At 39.0% G+C, this 25,195-nt stretch overlaps 1 protein-coding gene across 2 annotated transcripts in view; it reads left to right on the top strand.

Annotated features, from left to right (window-relative positions):
- The first annotated feature begins 2,089 nt into the window (after positions 1 to 2,089).
- The window catches only part of KAT6A (lysine acetyltransferase 6A), a 28,625-nt gene continuing 5,519 nt past the window's right edge, over positions 2,090 to 25,195 (top strand). The window contains exons 1-17 of one of the 2 annotated variants that reach the window (XM_065747203.1): positions 2,090 to 2,224; positions 3,914 to 3,963; positions 4,077 to 4,847; positions 12,697 to 12,805; positions 13,283 to 13,398; positions 13,642 to 13,723; positions 14,523 to 14,658; positions 15,296 to 15,609; positions 16,542 to 16,660; positions 16,845 to 16,960; positions 18,305 to 18,446; positions 18,868 to 19,029; positions 19,171 to 19,264; positions 19,970 to 20,201; positions 21,029 to 21,233; positions 21,437 to 22,126; positions 22,657 to 22,975. In XM_065747203.1, the coding sequence (XP_065603275.1) occupies positions 4,245 to 4,847; positions 12,697 to 12,805; positions 13,283 to 13,398; positions 13,642 to 13,723; positions 14,523 to 14,658; positions 15,296 to 15,609; positions 16,542 to 16,660; positions 16,845 to 16,960; positions 18,305 to 18,446; positions 18,868 to 19,029; positions 19,171 to 19,264; positions 19,970 to 20,201; positions 21,029 to 21,233; positions 21,437 to 22,126; positions 22,657 to 22,975 (3,439 nt within the window). In that variant the 5' untranslated portion in view covers positions 2,090 to 2,224; positions 3,914 to 3,963; positions 4,077 to 4,244. Of the gene's footprint in view, positions 2,225 to 3,913; positions 3,964 to 3,987; positions 4,848 to 12,696; positions 12,806 to 13,282; positions 13,399 to 13,641; positions 13,724 to 14,522; positions 14,659 to 15,295; positions 15,610 to 16,541; positions 16,661 to 16,844; positions 16,961 to 18,304; positions 18,447 to 18,867; positions 19,030 to 19,170; positions 19,265 to 19,969; positions 20,202 to 21,028; positions 21,234 to 21,436; positions 22,127 to 22,656; positions 22,976 to 25,195 lie in introns of those variants that run through there. The other variant, XM_065747204.1, reaches the window with a different exon arrangement.

Consider the following 25,195-nt stretch of genomic DNA (forward strand, 5'->3'; position numbering starts at 1 on the left):
CTGCAAAAGCACCGGAGGGCTCGGGTCTGAGTCTGCTGCCACCTGTTCTTCATGGGGCCATTTAAAGCTTGTGTCAGATCTCGTTTTCTACTTTTTGTAATTAATTCTCCCCCAAAATTCACTATTTTGTTGTAACTCTTCCTCCCCAGAATGAGACAGAGGTCAGGCTGTTCATGCTGATGTCACAGTTTATTAATCCAGTGTGCAAAAGATTAGCTTTTTCACAAAAGCAGAAATGTGAGAGGAGTGACCTATGTACTGTCATTTACACTTATTTTGTTTCAAGTGAGTTTTTAAACATCAAGATCTTTTTTTTTTAATGTCTAATTCAAAATACTGCAATGAATTACATATTTGAGCACCACAAATAGCTATATGTCATTTAATTTCAGTGTTTTGTTCTAAATTTATTACGTAGGATTTTAACATAATTGCTAAGAGGCTCTTGCTGTGTTATCAGAAGTCATATAGGCATCGTAGATAGAAAGCAGCAGCACACAGTTAAGCTGAACAACAGCAGAAAGCCTTCATACGCTTGCCAGGTTATCTGGGAAACTCAAACCTTTCTGTTTTTTAAACTAGAAATTAAGCCCTCTTTTCAATACAAGTATTAATTTCTTGTCTCATAAAACACCAGACCATTTTCTCTGTATCATACAGGCACTGTTTAAAACCCTCAGTCTTTGTTGGCTTGTGCTTCTCATCAAAATTATTAATACTTCAGCTGGTTTATGTTGTTACTTATTTATTTTTCTTACGGCAATTTTGGTTTCTTTAGTCATCAAGAACATTAGAGCCAATGCAGAAGACACCGCAGCACAATAAATTCTGAGCAACAGAGGTGAAGGTTGCTGAGGGAAGAAGGGGGATGTATTTCTGCTCACAATCCTATAGACTTATGAAAAAATATTCATGAGAGACAGCTTGTCAAAATCACTGGTCTTTCAGGAGTTGCTCTCTATCAGGGATGCTAATCTGAACTATAAACTTCTGCAAGAATTTTCCCATATCTTGCTGGCACCTGCAGAGAATAATTTAAAGTTGCACTGCTGTTTGCTGCTGCAGGAACGTGGCCTATCAGCTTCCAAACTGCCAGCAGACAGATCACGTTCTGTTCTGAATGTCAGTAAATGCTTTTCTGCACAATGGCTCAGGAGCTTATATATACTGGAATGTAAAGAACATAGCAGAAGGTACAGCAAAAACAGAGTTCCCTGTTTCTGCTTAATTTAATGACAACCTGAAAACTCCGTTAAGGGTGCTCGAACCCTTCGGGCAAAGATCAATCCTAAAAAATGCTGTTACAAAACTGTACACTACCTTCATACACAATCCCTTCCTTCTGTAGTTTGTCACGTACAAGAATTCTGATTAACTGCCAGCCTGTGCCACGAAAATAAAACAGAGTAGAAGAAAACAAGCTTGTTTTTACTTCTACATTACTGAACAGCAACAAATAATTTTGTAAGGTTGCCAGAAACAACTTACTGCAAATTCTGAAACAGAACGGACTCCAGAGACTGATGCTCACCTTTCCAGGAACACAGACGGTTTCCACTGTCACATCCATACAGAATCCTTTCTGTGATGTGCAAGTGAGCTTTGCTACACTTACATTATTCTCTGGAAACTACACTTACATTTCATTAACATTTTCTTTTGTAGTCAAAAACCTAACACCAGAAGATATACCGAAGATGTCAGAAAGTTACTGAAACTGCTTGACAAAGACGCCCAGCCTCTAGACGCTAGGCAGGCACGGTGTGCACCCTTCGAGCTGATATCGTTACTGCAGAATACATCACTTAATTCAGCCTACGAGGCAGGTTTTCGTCCTACCTTAGGAGTCGTAACCACCTTTCCACAGCACGGCGGTCCGCCCGTACCATCGTGCCCCCCGACACCGAAGCACTCCCGCCCAAACGCCGCTTGCCACGAGCCCACTCCGCGCCGTCCGCCCCGCGCTCCAGGCCGCTCCCGAGGGTCGCTCCGCCTCTCCGCTCGCGGACCGCGCGCTCCGCTCCCGCGGCCCCACCAGGCAGCGGCCAACACTCAAGCCCGCTGCGCTGTTCCCGGGCGGCGCCCCCGCCCGCCGCGGGCTGTTCCGCTGCTACGCCCCCTCCCCCCGTCGCAGAGCTCCGGACCCAAGATGGCCGCCGTGTCAGTTTCGGGCTTCGCCGTCGTTCGGCCTTTGCTTCTTGGTTCCCGTCTCTCGCAGTCTTCGGTGAGTAGCGTTGGCGGAGCCGCCCCGTCTGCAGCGCCCGGTGCTGGGAAACGTGGTGACGGACGGAGGGCAGGCCCCGCGGCCCGAGGAAGGAGAAGGCCCACCGGGCTCCCCAGGCTCGCGGCCTGTTCCGGCCCCGCCGCCGCTCTGCGCCAGGCCCGGACCCGGCCGCTCACCGCCCTGGGGCCTGCTGGACGCTCGCCTCGGTCGGGCGCGGATGAGGAGAGTGCGCGGGCTGCGGACTCGCGGTCGGGCTGCGCTCCAGTTCTGGCGTGAAGGAGCGCGGATGAGGCGCGCGCGGGCCCGCACTGAGCGGTGCAGGCGCTGGGTGCGCTGCCCGGCCGCGGGGGGTGGGGAGCTGCGCGGCGGCCGGCTGGTTCCGGCGCTGAGGCCCGGGCACGCTTCTCCTGATTCCCCGGTACGACTCTCTCGGCTGAGGCGGGGAGCCGTGTGTGAGACCCGTCCAGGAGTGGGATGGGGTAGAGCCGTAGCAGGTGCAGGGCCTTGTGCCGCGCACTGAGCGAGCGGCGTCGGGACGGTCCTGGTGTCGCCCCGGCGGTTATGTAACGCCCCGGGCCCGGAGCTGCGCCGAGGGCAGTGGGCTGCGTTCTCCCGAGCCCGGAACCGTGGCACACGCGTCGGCCTGAGTAGTGCAGGACGCGGTCCTGTGCCGTGCCCTTCGTGGTTGCTGGTGACTGGGTGAAAAAGGGAAAACTCCAGGCAAGAACCTTAGCCCTTTTGTACTGAATAGTAGTTCCGAGTCTTTCTAGTACTGTCTGCGTGGAGTTGAGGAGTTTGATGTCTATGTAAATACGTTCAGTGCATTGATAACTTCTTGAATACTTGCTAGAAAGCAAAATGGAAGAGATCTGTGTTGACTGCTTTATGAGTGAAACCTACCATGCAGAAAATATGTTATCCCTTTTAATAAATAGTTCATGAATTCTTCAGGGTTCGTGTACTTCTACACATACACTGTTATCACACTAAGGAAAAGTCTTTCTTAAAGAGAGATAAGGCTGTGAAGTAGAACCTCCTACCCTTACATCTGCATCTTTAATTATCAGTGACATAAGCATTCCTTTTTCTTTTGTATGTGATTACTTTGTCATCAAGTGTTTTCAGTGTGATTCATTTATGATTATACTGTTGTAGTCTTCTTTTCTACAGTCTGTAGAAGTGGAAAATTTAATCACAATCTCAAGCTGTGTTTATTCACTTTTTTTTCTTGATGGAACTACTGTCTTAGGGAGTCACGTCTATGATTTATGCTTCTGGAGGAGTTCTCACAGCTCCTCGCTGTTTGCTCAAAACTCTTGGTTATTCCTACTGTCTCAGGCAGTGTCTTCTGTGTGCAAAGATGAAGAGAGCTGCTAGTTTGGGTTGTTACTGTTTGGTTATGTTTGTTTGTTTGAAAATCCTCTTTATATGTTTTTTTTTTTTTTTTGTTTTAATGTTAGTGCAGGTTGTGCTCAGCATTGATATAAAAGTTACTGTAGAATTTATGCTAACTTTATAGATCAAAACAAGAACAACACTGCCTTTTATTAGCGGCGAAGATAGAAGCTTAATTGTTACTTCTATGTAGCAATGAAAAAACTTCAATCTGTGCATGTAATGAATTAATGTTGGCCGTTCTGTTGGGTTTTTTTTAATTGTTAATTTAAAATCTCTTTCTTTCTCTTCCAGGTGTAATGTTACAGTTCTGCTAATTTTGAGTGTGCAGACCAGAAGCTGAGGTGAGATGCGTTGAAATCTTTATACCTCTGTGAAAGAACTTTCTGTGAAGCTGCTACTGGATTTATTGGAAAGAATTGGGAAATTTCTAATTGTTTTGCTTTCCTCTCCCCAGTGCGGAAACACTTAATGTTTGAGAAAGGAGAAGTAATTCAGAACAGAAAACGTGTATGCTATGGTTAGCTGTTTCCCATCATCCGAGAATCTGTTTTCCCATTGTGTGAAACTTGTTCAGCATCAGGATAAAGGATAACGACTCTATGGATATACAGAATTATTCACCATGGTAAAACTCGCCAACCCCCTGTATACGGAGTGGATTTTGGAGGCAATCAAAAAGGTAAAGAAGCAAAAACAGCGTCCTTCAGAGGAAAGGATATGCAATGCAGTGTCTTCATCACATGGCTTGGATCGCAAAACTGTTCTGGAACAGTTAGAGTTGAGTGTTAAAGATGGAACTATTTTAAAAGTTTCCAACAAGGGTCTCAACTCCTACAAGGATCCTGATAATCCTGGGAGAATAGCACTTCCGAAGCCCCGAAACCATGGAAAGTTGGATGGTAAACCAAATGTGGACTGGAATAAACTTATCAAGCGGGCAATTGAGGGCTTGGGTGAGTCTAGTGGCTCATCCTTGAAGAACATCGAGCGTTTTCTGAAAGGTCAGAAAGATGTGTCTGCATTATTTGGAGGTAGTGCTGCCTCCATTTTTCACCAGCAACTACGATTAGCTGTCAAACGTGCAGTTGGCCATGGCAGGCTCCTTAAAGATGGACCTCTGTACCAACTCAACACTAAAGCAACCGCTAATGCTGATGGCAAGGAGAGTTTTGAGTCTCTTTCCTGTTTGCCTCCAGTGTGTCTCCTTCCCCATGAAAAGGATAAGGTAAGACCCAATTTACATGGGTATTTTTGTCTAATTGATGACATGTGTCATTACACAATCACAGTTTGAGGTCAGTTTGTTTAAATCGTGTCTGGTAAGGTAGAAATGGCACATGTACTTTAAGGATCCTCTGTTCAAATTTTTGAGCACAGTCAGAGAAACATAAATAGATGATAATTTATACGTTGGTCCTGGAAACTGCAAATGAAGTTCTGGGGAAATTACCTCTTATATGCTTAATTCCTCTGTATAGAAATATGACAAACTTACCACATGGTTCCAATACCAAGATATAGACAAGAGAGCCTTCTCACTTCAAGTTGCTTTAAGGTGGGGTCGATTTGTGAAGCAAACTTGAGATTATTTTCATGTTTTAATTTGACTTCCACTTTAAAAGCTTATCTGAATACAGGTGACGCTGCGAAGTACTGATGAGCTGTTGCTTTAAGCATTCACAGTGAAGAATTCAGTTTCTGTCCTCATAAAGCTTTGTTGTGAAATATGAAGTGAAGGTACAGGGGTTATAGCAGTTGAAATGAGGAGTGAAATTAGAGGATGCGGAGAGCAAAGGAAGTGATGTATGAGCAGTCATGAGCTACTGCTGTTTTGTGTGCCTTATACCCCTCCTTGAATGTAGCTTGTTATAGAAACCAGAGCACTTTTCTGTTGTTTCCTCCCATTTTCATGTTTCTTTTTCCCTTTTCTTCCATCCTTCTATGTGCCTAAGGTCTTTGACTTGCCTCTCTGACCTCAAGATAAAGTTGTGGGATTTAAACTAACAGCCAGTCAGCATCTTTCCTGTCATTTTTATGCTGCTGTGGAAGCAGAGTAAAACTGAAGTCTTTGTTTATTGAATGTTAATTTGCCACTAATCACATATCTGTATCAATAGTCTCCAGGAGTTCCACAACTTAAAAATTATTTCTTCTATCCATTATATATATATATTTTAATGTAATTTTTTTATGTTGACCTTTTCAGTGATGAGGTTTTTGAATATTTTGCTCATAGTTTTCCTAATCAGTTTCACTTAGCAGAGAGAGGACGTGTTTATAGTCTCTTAGTTTTTGAAGACTTAAAACTACTGTAGGAATCTTCTTAAGAAATCTGTACAGCTGCTTTAATACCAGTAAACGTTCTCTGAAATTTTAATTATGGGAGTTCTGTTGTTGTCATGGTTTTATGCTTGACAGTTGTAGACAAAGTACTTGTTGTGTTGTAGGCTGGTGGAGTGTAATAATAAGCTGAAAATTCCAGTAGCTTTCTCAAGTACTCTGTCTAAGTATGTCTCCTGTGTTCTTCTCCAACTCTTATCTGTAATGAAATCAGTAATGAGAACTGATCATAAACAAGCCTGATAGATGTGGGAGCTGGACTGAGAGTGGGGTATACTAGCTGTGCATATTACTATTAGCTACATGTGTTTCACAGCCTAATCAGTCATCTGTCAGAACCCAGGACCAGTTTGATACTCTTTCAGATGAAGTGTTTCCTGTTTTTTTCATAGAACTGTATGTATCGGATCGGTCACTGATAGTATGGTCTACCATAAATACTGAATTTGTTTTGAGGCTTGTTTGCATTTGGGTTGCAATATATTCTACTTATTTCTTCTCTACCTGGTCAAGTCTGAGGAGCTTGATCGCACTGTGGATGGTTATTAAGTTTAGAAGGTCTTGTTGGAAGCTTTTTAACTTTAGCTATAGTAGACATATTATAGAGGGTTTCTTTGCTGAATTCTGATATATTTTTTTAATCTTTTAAATTAAGATCCTACATTTCTACTCTTCATGTACTGCCTCCATGGCGTGTAATCCATGCTGAGTTTCAATTGCCCATATTTAAGTACTGAAGCCACACTTAATGTATTTTTTCAAAGAGTTTATATGCTTAAAGGGCATCATAGTTGTTTTGGAGGCATTAAGCATACAATAGTTGCTGTTACATTGTGCCTGTTTTGAGTTAATACCTGATATTTCTATATCCCAAAGCAAAGAGCTGTCCCAGTACTAATAAGGAAGTTATTTTTGGGTTGGGTGGAGTACACAGAGGGTCTGTAACTGGAGCATTGTAATTACATTTTGAGAGTTCACCCTTGTTCTCCACAGGTGCTTTTCAAGCTTTGGTTACCAGCTGGAGGAGGATTAGGATTCTCTCTCTTCCAGCTGGCTCCTTGGAAGAGAGGTTGTAGTTCTGTCTAAATAATTGTGGTTGATAACAGATGGTCTCCATCTGTAGTCTGCAACTCTGGAAACTCAAGTGCTAGAAAAAATTACCTTGAACTTGATTTGCTTGATTATTGAACAGGTGAAGTAGCTCATAATAATAGAACAAATGTAAGCATGTCAGAAATGTTGCTGTTGTGAATGACTATAAATGAATGTTCTTGAGATATTGCCTTTAGGGTGAAATGAAGCATAATGATACCAAGAGGTGATCTGACAGAATTTGGAAAATTGGTAACTTAAGCAAAGGCTTGTGACTGTGGGCTGATATTAGATGTTGTGATGGAGTGATGTCAGTGGGGTATTACTGAGGAGAAAGTTTGTAATGGCATGCACTGATGCACCTTTAGTAGAAGGCTAATACAGAGTCTGTCTAAAAAGGTTGAGATTGGACCTTTGTGTTGGATGAATCCCTGTTGATAGTTTTTGTCCTGGTGATAACTGACAGATATGGGAAGATGCGTCTTTGAAGTTTAGCTATTAAAGAAATCTTATTTACTACAGTTATAAAGCGAGGACAGACAGGGTGGATAGATAATGGAGAGCATTGCTAAATAAGTGTCAGCTTGACTCCAGAGTTAGCTGTGTTATGTAACAAGGGAGGAAACAACAGGGAGAAAGAAAATAATCTGCTGTTATTCTGCCCTTTCCCCAGTTTCCCAGCAATTTTATCTTGTCAAAGTGATGATAAGATAAAACATTTAAAAATATATAAATATGAAATGAAGTAACATTGCTTTTGTCAAAAGATGAGTTCTGTGTTCTTACAATAAGTACAAATATGCAATCAGCAGCAAATCTGCTAAATAAATCCTTTGTGTGACAGACTCCTGAATCCCTTGAACTCCATTCTCTGAGGAGTAGGTGGGTAAAGTATGTTTTATTCCTACCTCCTCCTTTACAGAGTTGCAAGCTGAACTTACTGAGTCATACATTACGTTAGTCTTTGTTCCACCTATTTAGTTGTTTGGTTTTTTTTTCCCTTTATTTGTAGGGTGTATCTGCCTTAACTTCTCTAGACTCCACAACTTTTCTGACTATGGAGTGCCTTTTCTAGGAACAAATAACACCGTGTTGTTCGCTGAATGAGAAATGGTAGCTTTTTTCATTATTCAAGAATGTGACAGTCTTTTGCTCATATTAGTTTTTTAATAGAACCGTTTTCCCTGCTTTTAGGGTTGCAGCTAACTTTGAAGGAAAGCAGTGTATAGTATCTAAAGATGTAGTTATTTGCTGTATGCGCAGAAATTACTTAGGTGTTTACAGAGGTCACAATGATTTTGTTCCCATACATTTATGGATGTTATAATCACTGCATCGAATTCACTGTGTGTGTACTATACTATCTAAACTACTAACCTCCACATTACTCTTTTACCAGCATTTCAAATGTTCTCTTTAACAATGTTTTCCCAGCAAAGACTTGATTTGATTTGAATGTCCTTTAATTTTCCTGTTGACTCTCTGTGTTTCTCTTAATAAGAGATACGTACTTCATATGTCTCTTTTCATGTCTTCTTTATTTAATGTTTCATCTCCTACACTGATTTTGTTGTTATCTCACGTTTTAGGCTGTGTATTCTACCTTTTAAATATGCTTCCCTGAGCAAGACTCAGCTAAGTGAGGTGGAGACAGAATGTCTCCACAGGCAAACATATTTGTGTTTTTTAAATAGTCACACAAAAGGCTATTACTGTTTATTTAGATTTATTTTCTTCAGCACAAAGATAATTTTGGGAAATGCTGTTAAAATAATGTTGTTTTTTGTTTCACTATGTACAGTAACAACAAAGAATTATCTGTAAAAGAACTTTGGTAATCTGAAAACCAGCCCAAAACAGCACCATAACAGTTACTGTGAAGAAAATTTATCCCAACCAAAACCAGGGCAGAGACAAACAAAAACCCGTGGCCTAGAATGAATTCTAAGTAGCCATCTGTCAGTGCTTCTAAATGGTAAATTCTAGCTAGGAATCTGATATACTATAGTGGCCATGTATGGACCGTAAGTGCTGACTGTGGTAGATTCTTTCTCTGGAGAACTGACAAACTAACATTCAGGATGTCTTAAACAGCAAAGTGTGTGTGTGGGGGGGGGAAGTTGGGGTGAGTGTGTGTGTTTCTTTTACTCTTGCTTTGACTTTATACATACGTGATGTCAACAACAGAGACAACTACAAACAGATGCGTGACGATGGAGCAAATGCTGTCCTGGTATTTAGCAAGTCTCTGATAGAACTAAAGTGTTTGCAGAAGGTTGAATGTGTTCATGTTACCGACAGTTAGCACTGACAGAGTTTGCTACAAAGGCTTATCTGTCAGTTTTGAGTAGCTTCTTAACTCAGTTTTCTGGAATTAAGATGACAACAAAAGCAGGTGGATTGGCCAAAACTGAATGTTTTGTTTGTTTTATCTCCCCCTTAGATATTTTCTTGAAGTCTCCTAAAGGGAGGGGATATCGTTTGTGTAGAGCATGTCTGGTTTGTAGACATCCTTTGTATAGTAACAACATGTGCTTAGAGGCTGGCAGCCTGTAAGACACTGTCAGTCTCATTTATTCAGGCTTCCTCCCTCACTGAGTCTGGTGACATCATGCAGATGGATGCTCTTGTGAGAAAAACAGCAGAAGGAGTTGAAAGTCTGCCAAGAATTTGGTGCATGAAACTGAGCTGGCTGCTTCCAGTCTTATTTTCATTCTTATTGTGTGCTTGCATTTTTCACTTGCCAGGATGTTCTTTGCAGAACAAACAGAGCAGCAGTGAGGTCTCTCCATCCTTACCATAACTCTGAGAAGCGTTAGACGAGTAGCAGTCTTATATCTATTCGAGATCATTTCCGTTTAATTATTCTAAAATGTTTTGAGTTCTAATAGTACCTAATTCCCCCTAAACCTGAACTGTTTTGCTTTGTAAGTCTTGTGAAATGTTTGTGGTTTGTCTTAGATGGTAAATGCAGGGAACATAAAAATGGGAAGGTTAGCTTTAGAAGAATTGTATCAAGAACTAGAAAGTGGTTATGTGTGGGCATCCGGATTTGAAAGACTATGAGAACAGGGTGGGCAGAGAAACCAGCTAAAAAAGATGGCAAAGATTAATGTAGACTGTTGTCCTTACAGATGCCTTATAAATTTCTCTTTGATATGTTATTCTCAAACGTTCTGCAGAGGATACATGAAATATTTTGCTTCTTTCCTAAAAAATAGTATGAATGTTGCAGCTTTGCAAGAAAGTTGCTTTCACGAATGATTAACATGAGGCCAGCTCTGTTTGGGGAATTTTTTATTTATTTATTTATTTATTTATTTTGTGGAGTCCTATGTGCTTTTTCCTCTTCCAGTCTGCAGAAAACTGCTTGTATTCGAAGGGAAAAAAATCAACTTATGGAATGGCTAATGAAATTCACTCATAAGTTTTGCATTTCAATAAAATGTAGAAAAATAAGATATGGGGAGAACCATAATAGGTAGGATTATTCATGTTTCTGTATTTTCTTTTTGTAAGGATTATGCGTCTATTAAGGTTATGTAGGCATTTCCTACAACCTTGCTCACATAGTTGGAAAGCATATGTAATCATTTGAAAACATTATCTAAACTGAAACAATTCAGATGGGTACTGGTAGTACAGCAAATTCTTCATAGCTTGTTTGTGAGTTTGCAGGCTGTAGTTAGGGCTTGTTTTTTAATCTGAGAGCAAGGTATTTTATATTACAACTAGCAAAAGTGTTCTAGCAGTCTCCCTGATGTAATGTTGGGTGGCAGTTTGGAAGTATCATTAAGATTTGATTGCTTGATCATTTGGATGAGCTATATTTGCAAATATTTTTTTTTCCTACAGATTAGGTTTTCTTCTGGCTGTTGTTAAACTTTGCTCCAGCTATATGGAGTTTATGTAGGTGGTGGTGGATAGAAACTTGCACGGTGTGAGTAGAAGCAAAATTAGGCACTGATTAATGGTACTGAGTGACTTGCAAATGCAAGTGCAGTGTAACCACGACAATTTTGTGTTAGAAGATGATGAAGGATCCCTAAACAGGTGATTTTGGCCAAAATCACAGGGATGACTGTGGCTGGAGAATCCTTTTCTGCCTTTCTGTGGAAGTGAAGATGCTACTTTTTTTTTCTCACTCACTTGAAGACTGTATGCTTTGCATAACTATCTGCAGTTGTTCAGTTTTGTGTCTTTCTCAAAAGGAGCAGAAACTGTACTCTCTCTGTTAACCAAACCTATGAATGTGTTTCAGATTGAAAGTTTGTCAGATGACTCCATAATAATATATGTGTAAACATCTTCTGTGACTTACCAAAGGCTAGGATAAATACTTGTGTCCAGGATGTGGGGTGTTAGGCTTTTGTTCTCCTTGCTGCGTGTCCTAGTTCTGACAGTGAATTTCCAAAGTTTTCCTGGTTGCTTCCACCTAGTGGCTATTTTAAGGTGCCCACCTCAGCCTGTAAGAGTGCTGGATCTGTATACCAATGTAGGGATACACTTTGAAACTTCAATTTATGTGTAAATGGGAAGCAGTATAGAACAAGCTGATTTCTGGAGGAAACTATTCTGGATGTTGATTTTGCTATAATCTGTAGCATGATATGGCTGTACAGTTTCTGTGCCTGGAAATGTGGCATAATCTACTTTTTTTCATGTTCCCATAGTTCTAAATGTGATTCTAACAAATTATTTTTGTATGCTTGCAGAAGTCAAAGTTTGACTTGTGCCTTTGCTTTTAAAATGGTAACTCACAGACTCTTCTTGGAAAATGCAGAATTGGATTAGAAAGAACATCCTAATCCAGCACTTAATGTTACTGGAAGTAAGGCTGTACTTTCCCTTCATTAGTTGATTGAGTATCTTTAATTTAAATCGATCAGTTTACAATGCTCATTACTTCTTTGAGGAAGCTGTTAAAGGATGCCAGTCCTATGGCATAAAAAATTCACAAGTTAAAAGCATTCCTGACTCGTTAATATCTAGCTATGATTTTACAAGTATTTTTCCTTAACTCAAGCATATTTCTCTTAGGGAATGTTCAAATGATCTGAACTTTTCCGGAGAGGGGAGACCTTTTCATGTGCTGCTTCTGAGTGCTAAATAGGACACTTACATGATTTCTTATGGAAAGATGTCCTTTTATTTTCACTTTTCATAGACACGTTAGTCTTGTAGTTGTTGTCATTTTTCCATAAGGCATATTTTATTTTATGTAATGTATCACAAACACTTCTCAGAAGATGACTCTCTGGATACATGATAGGAATTTCTAAGATTACTATGTTCATATGTGTGTCACCTCACAGCTCATTCATTTGGTGACAAATGAAGACATCAACACATTCTAATTTTTTCTGTTGCATATTAATTTGCTGCTCTTGTTTTTCCAAGTTTCCTCTGGTCCTGGAATTCCATTCTCTTTTCTTTTGTGCCTGCGATTACATTCCTTGTCTTTGGTGTTCTAATTTTCCTTTGGGTTACAATGTTAATACAGTATTTACTCTGGTGAGAACCATCATGGTGTGCAGTATATTCTATTTATGTGTGATATAATTGCCTGCATGATTTTGTGTATTATATAATTTGCTGCTTTGACATACTGAGTGATTTTGTTGTCTGTTTTTCTCTCGTAGCCGGTTGCTGAACCAATTCCAATCTGCAGTTTTTGCCTTGGTACAAAAGAGCAAAATCGGGAGAAGAAACCTGAAGAGCTCATCTCTTGTGCTGACTGTGGCAACAGTGGTAGGTGACCACTTAGGATGCTGCTGGTAGTAACCCAGTCACCTGAGACAGATAAGTTTATATAGGGTCTGATATTGTTCCATACATACTGGGAGTATACATCTGTGATGTGATATGGTCAGTTGAGCTGAATCTCTTGGTTCTTGGAGGGAACACTTAAGTTTACCTAACACATTTACTCCCTGGAAGTTTCTTGAAAAAACTAGTAATGGTGACTATCATAACTCAATTATGAAAAAATATGGAAAAAGTTATGAAAAATTATTTGTGTGCCTTTGAACGGGGCCCTGCCATTTACTTTCTAGGGTGCTATGTATAAGTAGATAAGAATAGAGGCTTGTAAAAACAGGAGTATCTGGGTAATCAAATTTCTTCATGGAATTGTGTTATAAACAGAGTTAACTCTCTTTGAGCTATCTGCGATCATTAGCAGCAGTGGGATGTTTTTACTGGTATTGTGTTCTCCATTTCCTGCAGGTCATCCTTCCTGTTTGAAGTTCTCACCAGAGCTGACAGTTCGAGTGAAAGCCTTGCGATGGCAATGTATTGAGTGCAAAACCTGCAGTTCCTGTCGAGATCAGGGCAAAAATGCTGTGAGTACAGTGGAGTATGGGCTGATTTACTGTGACATCAGCCTTGTGAATGTTCTGTTAAAATATAGTATAAAACAATTCAGGAGTTAAATTTTTGCAGCTTCTGTTCTGTAATCTTTCTGAGACCTGTCAAATGCAGTGTCAGTAGTTTGAGAACTATGTGTGTATTCTCCCAGATGGTGACAAATTAATGGAGGGGTTGATGGACATCAAAGAGATATTAAGTTTATTTGTCTTCAACAGGATAACATGCTATTTTGTGACTCGTGTGACCGTGGCTTTCACATGGAGTGCTGTGATCCACCTCTTACCAGGATGCCAAAAGGTGAGGAGAGTTTGTGATGAAAAGTGTAATTTCATGTGGTGTAAGAAGTGATCAGTGGTTAGAAAGTGCTTCCACATATTTTATTCTTTTAATTAATTTTAACGTGCTCTTTACATTATTGCTTTTCAGGTATTAAAAACTAGAGTTTTCTTTGGAAAGGGGCCAAACTGAATATCCATATTTTTTCCCTGTCTATTTCTGCTTCCTGTACATTATTTTCTGTGAAGAATTTTGAAGAAATTTCTTCAAGAACTGAGGGAATAATATTGATCCATGCAGATTAAAGTCTTCGGCTTTAATTAGAATTAATAGCTTTGTACATAAGAAAGAGATTGGCTTGTACATTTTTGAAATCGTATTTGTTTGGACAGTAGAGGATCCTGGAGTACAACCAAACTTCTCACTTCCAGCAGAGAACAGGTTATCTGCAGAAGATCCACTCTCAATAATTGGAAAAAAAAAATCCTACAGGAGGTGGTTGGAATTAGTGTATTCACGAGCAGAATGTGTGATAATTAAATGTAACTAGCAGCATATTGTCAGAAAAATGTAAAAAAGTAAAAGAGGCTAACTGAATGGATGCGGAAAATTTGTGATAATGGGGTATGAGGGAGTGGGAATTAACCAAATATGAGTTCAGACTGCTGGTTTATGGATAATTTTTCTTAGATATGTATCTGTAGAGAGGACCTTTGATTCTATTCTTACCCTTTCTGTTGGAAAGCCTAGGGCCTTTAATTCTACCTTTCTTCAATCTAGATGTTCCTTGCATTCAGTAGTGGAGACTTGTGTTTTATAGGTATGTGGATATGTCAAATATGTCGGCCGCATAAGAAAGGAAGAAAACTTTTACACAAGAAGGCAGCACAGATAAAACGACGCTATGCTAATCCAATAGGACGTCCCAAAAACAGGTTAAAGAATCAAAACACAACGTAAGTTTCTCTATAAAGAGGAATAATGTGTGTGATTCTGTAGGACAGTGAGCATTTCTGAATTGTCATGTCTACTTTCTGTGAGGTATTTTTTTGTTTGTTTTTTTTTTTTTACAATGAAGTGTTTTTCATTATTCTTTAATACAACATTTCTGAAGAGTCCTGTAAAAGAACAAAGTAATCTCACAGTCTATTTATGTCTTGTTTTTTTGTTTTTATTCTTTGTAGTAACTTGCCATATTGTTACGGACTGTTCCTCTAGTCCTAGATTCATTTTGTTGTTTGTGTCAGATCTGCTACTCTGAGTGGCTACTTCTTCCAGTAGAGTAGCTTTGCTTTGTATTGTGTTTCTGGTACTTAGAGAAACATAGATTGAAAAATGTAAATTGAAAAACTTAGTGTATTCATTCTGTCTACTGCTTTTATAATTTCATTTATTTAAATTCATTGAAAATTATTACTTATGATAAAAAAAAATGCACATACTGTTCAGTGTGCAGAGATGAGGTGCTTAGAATTAGTTCACGTTTAATTTCTGTGTGATACATAAATAAATAGGGAATACATTAATTCACTCTGAAAGTAAAACCAAACCACTTTATCAGCTCTTACCATGTTTCCCTTTCTGTTTCTTTAGATCAAAAGGCCCCTTCAGCAAAGTTCGAACTGGCCCTGGTCGGGGTCGGAAGCGTAAGATGACTCTTTCCAGCCAGTCAGCATCATCAGAAGGAGGATACCTGGAGCAGACAGATATGTTGGACTGCTGCAGAGATGGCAGTGCTGCCTTGAAGTTTAACAAGAAAACCAAAGGGCTTATAGATGGCCTTACTAAATTCTTCACTCCTTCCCCTGATGGACGAAAAGCTCGAGGGGAAGTGGTAGACTATTCTCAGCAGTATAGGATCAGGAAAAAGGGTACCAGAAAATCTAGCACTTCAGAGTGGCCCTCAGGTAAAGATTTTTCACTCTGCCAATGTAAGTATTTTGTACTCCAGAAAAATGTTCACAAAAGCTAGGATGCTGAAGTGATCAGAGTTGCTGGAAGCTGCAGAGTTGCTCAAATGCAGCTGTCTTTGGCGAATTGTAGCAGCTGGAAGAAGGAAGAAGAGACCTTTGCCACTTTATGATGGCAAGATGTGATTAGGGACTAAATAATTGTTATGAGGTAAAGTGCTCTTATGATAATGAGTTGGCCAATATTCTAAATAAATTTGGTAAAGAATGTCATGTTTGAAAGAAATATAGGGAATAACTAGTGCAAGTAAGAACAGCATGGTAGAAGTATGAAATGGGAAAAAGATAATGAAAACATGTCTGAAGAACTTTTTCTGATCAGGCTTGCCTGCAAGTTTTTCTAAACCTTTCCTACCCATAGAGGAGTTTGCTTAGTTCAGTATCCGTCTTCCTGCTGGAGAGCCTCTCTTCCTTGAACATAGTTCTACTTTGCACTGTTTTTTTTGTTCTGTTTGTCGGGGTTGGGTTGTTTGTTTGTTTGTTTGTGGAAGGGTGTTGCTTGGGTGATAAGCATCCTGATTTTAGTTGTGGCAAATACAGCATTTAAATAACTGCGATCTTTCTTTGTGAGAGATAGCGACAGTGGTAAGCCATTTATCCACAGTGGTCTTGTTAGTCCCACGATGGCATTTGTAACGTGAAATCGTAAGTGATGAGTTTTGGTAAAATACCTGCCATTCCTTCTCACGTGGTCACAAATCCAGAAGTGGTTTCTTCTTTGTGTGGTACAAAATCAGAGTAGAAAATATCATTACAAAACTCAGTAAAGTGACTAAATGCAGCTATAGGTTGATTTGTGCTGTGCTGGAAAGTAAATATGTTTTGTAAATATACATGATGACAATTTTTTTTCTTTTTTTTATTTACAGACAATCAAGATGGCTGGGATGGAAAGCAGGAAAATGAGGAGCGCTTTTTTGGAAGCCAGGATGTCCTAACTGAAAAAGATATGGAGTTGTTTAGAGATATTCAGGAGCAAGCACTGCAGGTAAAGTTAATTTTTCATCATTCAGCAGAAAGTACCTTACTTGTAAAAGAAGTAAAATCGTAGCAAGGAATGTGGAGTTTAGTCAGTTTGTCACTGAAGCTATTGAAGTGTTTTAATTTCTTTCAGCTTAGAAATCTTTCACTTCAAAAATCACAAAAACTTTTTTTTTTTCCTTCTTGCATAGAAAGTAGGGGTGACTGGACCTCCTGATCCACAAGTTCGATGCCCCTCTGTCATCGAATTTGGCAAGTATGAAATTCAGACCTGGTACTCTTCCCCATATCCACAAGAATATTCAAGGTATGACTGAACATTCTTTGTTCTACTTCAGTGTTTATGGGAAAGCTGTATTCCAGCAGATGTGGAACTCTTGAGATTCTCTGTAGGACAGAGGAAAGGAACACATAATACAGATACTTTCCATATTAGATGGTATATGTTTAATGATTTTTTAGGCAGAGTCAGGAAGGCTATAAACTCTCTAACAGCCTGTATCTACTGTGAGCATTAAAGTGGCCGTGGGAATGTATGATTACATGGATTCTCTAGGATCTGACTTACTGCACTGCAGAGAGAGCAGCCCCAGCTACATGGTAGAATATCTTGGCCGTGACTACAGTACTTTACATGTGACATTATCATGATATAAAATAATAAAATTGTTGAGGTAACTGTTGATGTTAACTGCTTATTAAATGAGCTCATTAGAAAGAGCTGTGTGCTATTCAGGATTTGAAAGAGAAAAATAAGTAGAAATATAATATGAATCACTTTTGATGTATTATTTTTATGCTGTTTGGTGTTCAACACATCTAAACTATAAGTGATTCATATTTTGGTGTCTGAAGGGTTGTTGCTGTTGTGTTTTGATGTTCTTTTGATAAATTGCAAGCTTTTCCTGATAGTAAATCCTCCCAATGTAAAGTTGATGCAGAAAGAAGAATAACTTCCAAGGGCCATAGCTAGAGAGAGAAAATGAAATAAAACTCATTCTATTATTTCCACCACAGAGCATGAGATCTGTCATCAGGAATTATTCTAGCTTTGCTAAAGGAATTGAAGGTAACTGAGAAGAGTAGATCTGCCCAAGCTAGTGTACATAAGTGGAAGTAAATCACAACAGTATCAAGATATTTGCATTCAAATTGTTTGTGTCGATAGAATATGAAAAAGCAATTTCAAAAGAGATTGATGACATTGTAACCCATTTCTCAGGAGTGTATACCACTGCTTTTTCCTCAGGCAGAAGTGGAAGAGCAGGGGCTATTTATTTAATCCATCGTAGCATCACTAGTGCAAAACTGTCATTTGTTGTTACTTTTCTAGTATTTTGACGCATTTATTTCTTCTGACATAACTTAATAATGTAAAAGTAGTTAGCTGGACATTAAGTACTTCTTAATGTTTATTTACAATGGGATAAATAAATGCTGTGACTTTTAAGTACGGTAAGGGTTTGGCTTTTTTATTGTTGTTGTTTTTTGCATGAGTAGTGCACACAAGTTCATTTTACCATAGACATAGAATAGTGATTATATATACTGGTTTTGTTTTTGTCAAGTTTTTTTTTTTCTTCAGGAGTGAGGAACTTCATATGAAAGTCTTTTTCTTCAATCTTTGATTTTTCTTTACCTTTGCTTACAGACTACCCAAGCTGTACCTTTGTGAATTCTGTCTAAAGTATATGAAAAGCAGAACTATTCTCCAACAGCATATGAAAAAATGTGGCTGGTTCCATCCTCCAGCCAATGAAATTTATAGAAAAAACAATATTTCGGTCTTTGAGGTAAGTTAAGAATCTGAACCTCTCGCTGTTATCTCTAAAGCAGAGCTTTTAGTATCCATCTGTTTTAGTGTGATAAGGGTTCTGTGGCCTTCAAATCTTCAGTTTTCAAACATTCGCATGCAAAGAGTGGAGAGGTACAAACAAGCAGCAGTTGCTGACCATTTTTTAATGGATGAACAGTCTACATACATAAGAGAAGACATTTGTTTTAGGAAAATGAATTTTAAGTTCTATTTTAAATTAATGAATCTAACAGACTTGGCCCTTGTGCTCTGAAATTTGAAATCTTAGAATATTCTACCTGTGATATTGAAGTCTTTCATTTTGTGTTAGATGTTTTAAATATATGGGGGTACCCAGATGAAGCATTTCCTTGTATGCCAGCATATGGAGTGACATAACTTTTCTTTGTTTTTGTAAGGTTGATGGCAATGTCAGCACTATCTACTGCCAGAATTTGTGCTTATTAGCCAAACTCTTCCTGGACCATAAGACTCTTTATTATGATGTGGAACCATTTCTGTTCTACGTGCTGACGCAGAACGATGTCAAAGGTTGTCACCTTGTTGGTTACTTTTCCAAGGCAAGTATTTTAATACTTCAGACTTGGAAGAAGCTTCGTAGCTGTCTCAGTTTTCACTAGAAGTAATTATGGAGTATTTATGTCTGTTCTTTTGTTTTTCAAATTACTACCTTTTTTTTTTCTTTTTTTTCCCCCCAACAGGAAAAACACTGCCAACAGAAATACAATGTTTCCTGTATAATGATTCTTCCACAGTACCAGCGTAAGGGCTATGGCAGGTTCCTCATTGACTTCAGTAAGGAACTTTTTTTTTCTTTTCTCCTTTCATATTTTAAAGAGAAGCTTATCTTAGGAAGAGGATATTTATTTTTAATTTTAAAAGTCTCAGGAGAGGATACTGAAGATCTCAGTCATCTGAATGTGCTCTCTTAGTTGAAAGGTTTAAATTCTAAGAAAAAAAGTAATATTTTTTCTTCTATATTGTGTCCTGTCTTAGGCAAATTGTGGGGGAAGCTACGGGCACATGTCAGTATGGAGTTTTTGCAAATGCTTGCTTTGTGTATGTAGTTATTTATACAGAAGACAAACTGTGAAACACCAGTCTGTTGAAACTTGAGAAACTTGATTCATTGAATGTGTCTTAAGCAAAAAGTAGTCATAGTTAGGTTTTAATTTAGATTTAAGAGTAACAAAAGTGGCTGTTTTTGATCAGTGGATATTCAGTGAATGTTCTTACATTCTTATAGAAATCCACATGTTCACTGGAAAACTTGCCACTGAACTCTACCTCTCGTTTTGCTGGCATATCCCTCTGTGTGGATGTGCTAATGCTGGAGTTAAGGAAAATTTTTCCTCAGGACGTTATTTATTTATAGTAGAATAGTTTTAGAAAAAAAGTCCTTGTATGTGTAATCTGTTGTTCTCCTGAAAGTATTGCTGAAACAGAGGAACTCGGTGAAATGTCTTGAGAAATCAGCGCTTTTTTCTTGCGCTTCTTTAGGCTATCTCCTTTCAAAGCGTGAGGGTCAAGCAGGATCACCAGAGAAGCCTCTGTCAGACCTGGGGCGGCTCTCATATATGGCATATTGGAAAAGCGTAATATTGGAGTGCCTTTATCATCAGCATGACAAACAGTTAAGCATCAAGAAATTGAGTAAGCTGACTGGAATCTGCCCTCAAGATATCACTTCCACTCTGCATCACCTGCGAATGCTTGACTTCCGTAGTGATCAGTGAGTACAGTAGTTCTGTTGTATTTCCAGGTTGACTCATAAGTATTTGAAAGAAGTTGAGTTGTCTGGAAGCAAGTTATATCTAATAAGATTGGTTTTACGTGAAAGGTAGTTGTCCAGGTATTGTCTGTTGAGATCTGTGGTGCTTTCTTGCAAACATTCATTCAAGGTATCATTAACTTGTTTAAATGATGGGATAGGTCACTGGGAGAAATTAGGTGTTTGGATATAGAATAGAGATACTTGGCTTGGCCAGCAGTATGTACCAGTCAAGTGAAATTCTGGGAATTACTCTTAATTCAGACAGGTGATGTTTTAGAAGTGAGATAATATTCTGTCTTAGTTTGTGTTAGACTTACTTTAGAGCATTTTTATAACGCTTTCTACTTTGATACAAAAATAATTAGTGATGTTACTCCCAGACAGATAAATAAAATCCACTCCGGTAATGGAACGTAACTTCTTAAAGTAGCCTTTTTTTTTTCCTTCTCATTTTACCTTTTAGCCAAATAGCTTACCTTCTTGTCAATTTAACACATAATAAAAGTGATGCCCTCCAACTGAATGTTACCCATGTAAGGATAATGGCTTCGCCATTAAACAAGAAGCGGAAAGAATTGAACAGCATTTTCTCATTTTTAAGACTCTTTCCCTAATCTGGGGGTATGGCAGATTTGCAGACTGTAGAGTTTTAGTGGACTTTCTGACCTCTCTGAAGTTACTCACATTGAGATTACATTGATTGAAAGTACCTTATTTTATATATGTGTCACATGATAACATGTATGTTGGGTAGCCTGTTGTTAATCAGTGTCATTACTGTTTAGATTTGTCATCATTCGTCGAGAGAAGCTTATCCAAGAACATATGGCAAAGCTTAGAAATAATGTGCGACCAATAGACGTGGATGCAGAGTGTCTGCGTTGGACACCCGTTATAGTTTCCAACTCTGTTGTCTCTGAAGATGAGGAAGAGGAGACAGAGGATGGGGAAAATGAAGAGCAACAACATCATAAAGATTCAGAGTCCAGTGTAAGAGTGAATCTGTTAACTTCTATGTAGTAGGGGGGGATAAGAGTGGCAGTGGGTGCTGTGACAGCCTCATACAGGTCAATTCAGTTGTTCTCATATTCTGAAAAGTTGTTCTTATTACAGTTCAGTGGTTTCCTGCTCAGAACTGCTTTTTACTGAGTCAAATAGGAAGAATGAAATTTATTTGTTTTTATTTACATTAGATGGTAAAATCTGTGTCATGGGAGAAGAAGGAACAAGAGCCCTGTTCACCAACAAAGAATGAAAAAAAGCCAGATGTCATTGCTCCAGTCAATTCTACACGGCCAAACAAGCACATTTTTTCACTGGACAGTCTTCCAGCAAACAGTCAGACATCACGAAGAGGTCGATGGAACCGCAAGGGCAAAAAACTTCGAGAACCCTTTTGTGAGAAGGAACCAACATTGCCTGTTGAGGACAAAACAGCCATTCCCAGTGACAGGTGCAGTGAATGTGAAGAGAAATCAGTAGCTTCACGAGGCCGGTGCAGTGAATGTGAGGAAAAGTCATCAGTCTTGCAGGAAAGGTGTGAATGTGAGGAGAAATCTCCAACCCCAAGAGGCCATTATGCTGAAGATGAGGAAAAATCTGTGGTTTCCCAAGTGCAGTATGGCAAAAATGAAAAATCTTCAGTTCCCCACCAGCATTATAGTGAGGGTATAGAAAGGTGGAGAGGACAGTTGAAAAAGAACATGGAGCCACAGAAGAATAGGTTCCCAGACGACTGTGAAAGATTACCCCACTGCTACAGCGATAGTGATAGGGCACTTCTGAGGTGTTTCAGTGAGAGCAGTGAAGAGGAAGATGATGACCCTGTGAGTCCCCGATCAAGCTCTCCACCTGTTCTTACCAAACCAACTTTAAAACGAAAGGTGTGTGCTTTATTTCTTCTTTTTGTCTCTGACTATATTATGCAGCCTATTTTGTCAATATGCTGAAGTTGTTTTGAGGGTCAGTGCAATTCACAAGGTAGGTATTAAATGTACAGGTAGCATCTGCTCAGTATTCTAGAACTCTGGGGAGTGCTGTTATCTTATAGTTAGCGGTCTTTTTTTTTTTTTTTTTTTTTTTTTGGATCAGAGGTGATTTTTTTTTTCCTAATTTCTGCTTTGTGCTTTTGACGATTCCCAGCTTTGTAAAGTTTTATTCGGGCAAAATAAAAATAGATATGCTCCCATTTTTAAAAGAAGCTTTCAAAATACAAATACTGTCTAAACAACTAAAATTGCAGCATAATCTCTTTAAAATAGTTAACCATAGAGAATCAATCCTGTCAACATGAATAAGAAAATTCTTGTGGGATGCCACACTAAGAAGTGAAACTCAGCTGTTCATGTCTTTTTGTTTTAAGCGTGTGATTTCTACACTTGTCAAAATGTCTTCTCCCACCATCTTCTCTCAGAAACCAATTCTTCATCGGAAGAGGAGAGTACGCAAGCGTAAGCACCACAACAGCAGTGTTGTCACTGAAACAATCTCGGAGACCACAGAAGTGCTGGATGAACCATTTGAGGACTCGGACTCTGAGCGACCAATGCCTCGATTAGAGCCTACATTTGAAATTGAGGAGGAGGAAGAGGAAGAAGAGGATGAGGAAGATGAGGAGAACGAACTTTTGTCTAGTGGATACTTTCAGCACTTAGCCCCACAAGATGCCCTCAGGAGCAGACCCTCTTCTAAGAGAAAGTCCAAAGATGAGGATGAGTCTGATGACAATAATGGTATGTTTGGGTGGTAAGCTTCAAAAGTTTGGTTAAGCACAACTGAAAGAGCCTTGTTCCGTGTTCTTTATTGCCCTTCTTCAGGTAGCTGTGTCTTGAGATCCTCCCGAGTCTTCTGTAGTCCCTGTTCTCTCAGACTTTCCTTACAGGAGAGATGCTCCCATCTTAGTCATTTTTGTAGCTCCTTGCTGAACTGTCTCCAGTATGTCCATATCTTTCCTGTATGGGGGAGACCAGAACTGAACATATTTAATATTACATTACTCTAAGGAAAGTGCACCATCATAAAGTTGTATACAGAATCATAGAGTTGTAGGGGCTGGAAGGGGCCTCTAGAGGTCATCTAGTCCAACCCCCCTGCCAAAGCAGGCTCCCTAGACCAAGTTGCCCAGGTAGGCATCCAGACAGTTCTAAAATATCTTCAGAAAAGGAGGCTCCACAACCTCCCTGGGTAGCCTGTTCCAGTGCTCCATCACCCTTACTGTGAATAAGTTCTTACTCGCATTTGTGAGGAACTTCCTGTGCTTCAGCTTGTGCCTGTTTCCCCTTGTCCTATCGCCATGCACTGCTGAAAAAAAAGTCTGGACTTCTCCCTTTGCCTCCCGCACCTTAGATGGTTATCCTCCTTAAAATTGTTAGGTCAAGGACGGTACAGAAAAAGGACAGGATATTTACAAAAGAACTAGTAAAAGCTAATCTCCTGGAGTAGATGGGAAGTGTAAAAGAAGAGAAATAGATTCCATGTTTTTTCAAAGTAGTGGATTTTACTTGTTTGTTCTTTTGTTTATTTGGGAAGTTTTGAATGCTAATGCTTTAACAAGTACTATGAAAGTAGTGTTTTCTTCTTCCTACATCATCTCATCTGGCAGATTGTTTCTTTCCTTTATTCACATTCCAAATATTTTTTGATGCATGACTTCTAGGAATTGTCTTGAACTTTGAACTAGATGTTTTAGCTCATTTTTCATACTTCACAATTTTTTTCAGTACGCTTCTGGTCAGAGATACTGAAGATAAATACCTGTCAGAATTTCTTGTATGTAGTTTTCAGTGGATATCTAACTTCAAATGAATAGCACTTCCAAGTAAAATAAGTACATCCTTTGAAGCTTTTTATTTTTTTTTAAATACCCTTTGCGATTTAGCATGGATGAACTTGTTTATAAGCAGACTGAGTAACTTCTGGAGATGCAGAACACTGTTCACATCCAGTTCACAGAATCATAGGCTTAAAGTTGAACAAAGGGCAGGAGTAACTCAACTAACTTATCATTGGTTCTGAAGATGCATTTTTCGGTTACTAGGAACAGATTCAGTGTTACTTTTGAATTCTTTGCATAAGAGTGGATTTACAATAGCTCTCTTTGGAAAATGCCTAGAATGGAATTGAGTTGGACTTTCGGGTCCCCTTTATTTGCTATTGTATGGGTAATTATTAAAGAAACAGTGTTGTAGCTGACAAGAAAAGAAAGGATTTGGTAAATGAAGTGAGGGACATCTCAGTGACATACATAGTCTCTGAGAAAGTATTTGGAGGTCATGTCTAGTAATCAAGCAAGCGTGATTTTCTAGCTCAAAGATTTGGATGGTCCTTAAGTATATGAATGGGGAAATCTCAAACAGTGCAGAGCCATCTTTATTGTCATCTTTATTGGAACTACTACTGCTGTCTTTACATTTATTGACACTTGATAAGAGTAAGAACAGTCATGGGTTGACAAAGGCACTGAAACAAATTTTCTATTACGATAGATTCAAAGAATTCAGTCACCTTGGATTATAAGCAGAGGCAAGAGCAACTTACTACTTTTGTTTACCTATGTGAAAACTGTTAATTGGTAAGAATAATTCTCTGTACAGCAGATAAAATAAAAACTAACACAAAAGCAGATTAAGAAAATAGTGTCTGAAGACCAAAATTCAGATGATAAAATGTGAATATTGACTAGTGTCAGTGCAAGAGTTTGTCAGCAGTTATATGAAATGCCACTGTCCATTGTAATTGACAGATTCGAAACAGAATTACTTCAGGGGAGGCCTTACAGTGTTCGGTAAATTCATTAATTTCTGGTAGTGTAGGCTGTGAAACTGTTACAGTATTTGGAAAGCTACTGAATTGCAGAATAGTATTTCGTTAAGTGAAAGTCAGATGAAAGAGGAATTTAGATTCCTTTAAGTGTTTTCTTAGGATAAAAACAGCCAAGTTCAGTCATCTGTGTA

This window comes from Cyrtonyx montezumae, unplaced genomic scaffold (genome assembly GCF_038088225.1).
Source record: "Cyrtonyx montezumae isolate F1298 unplaced genomic scaffold, pur_monq_1.0 scaffold_42, whole genome shotgun sequence".
Taxonomy (NCBI): Eukaryota; Metazoa; Chordata; class Aves; order Galliformes; family Odontophoridae; genus Cyrtonyx; species Cyrtonyx montezumae.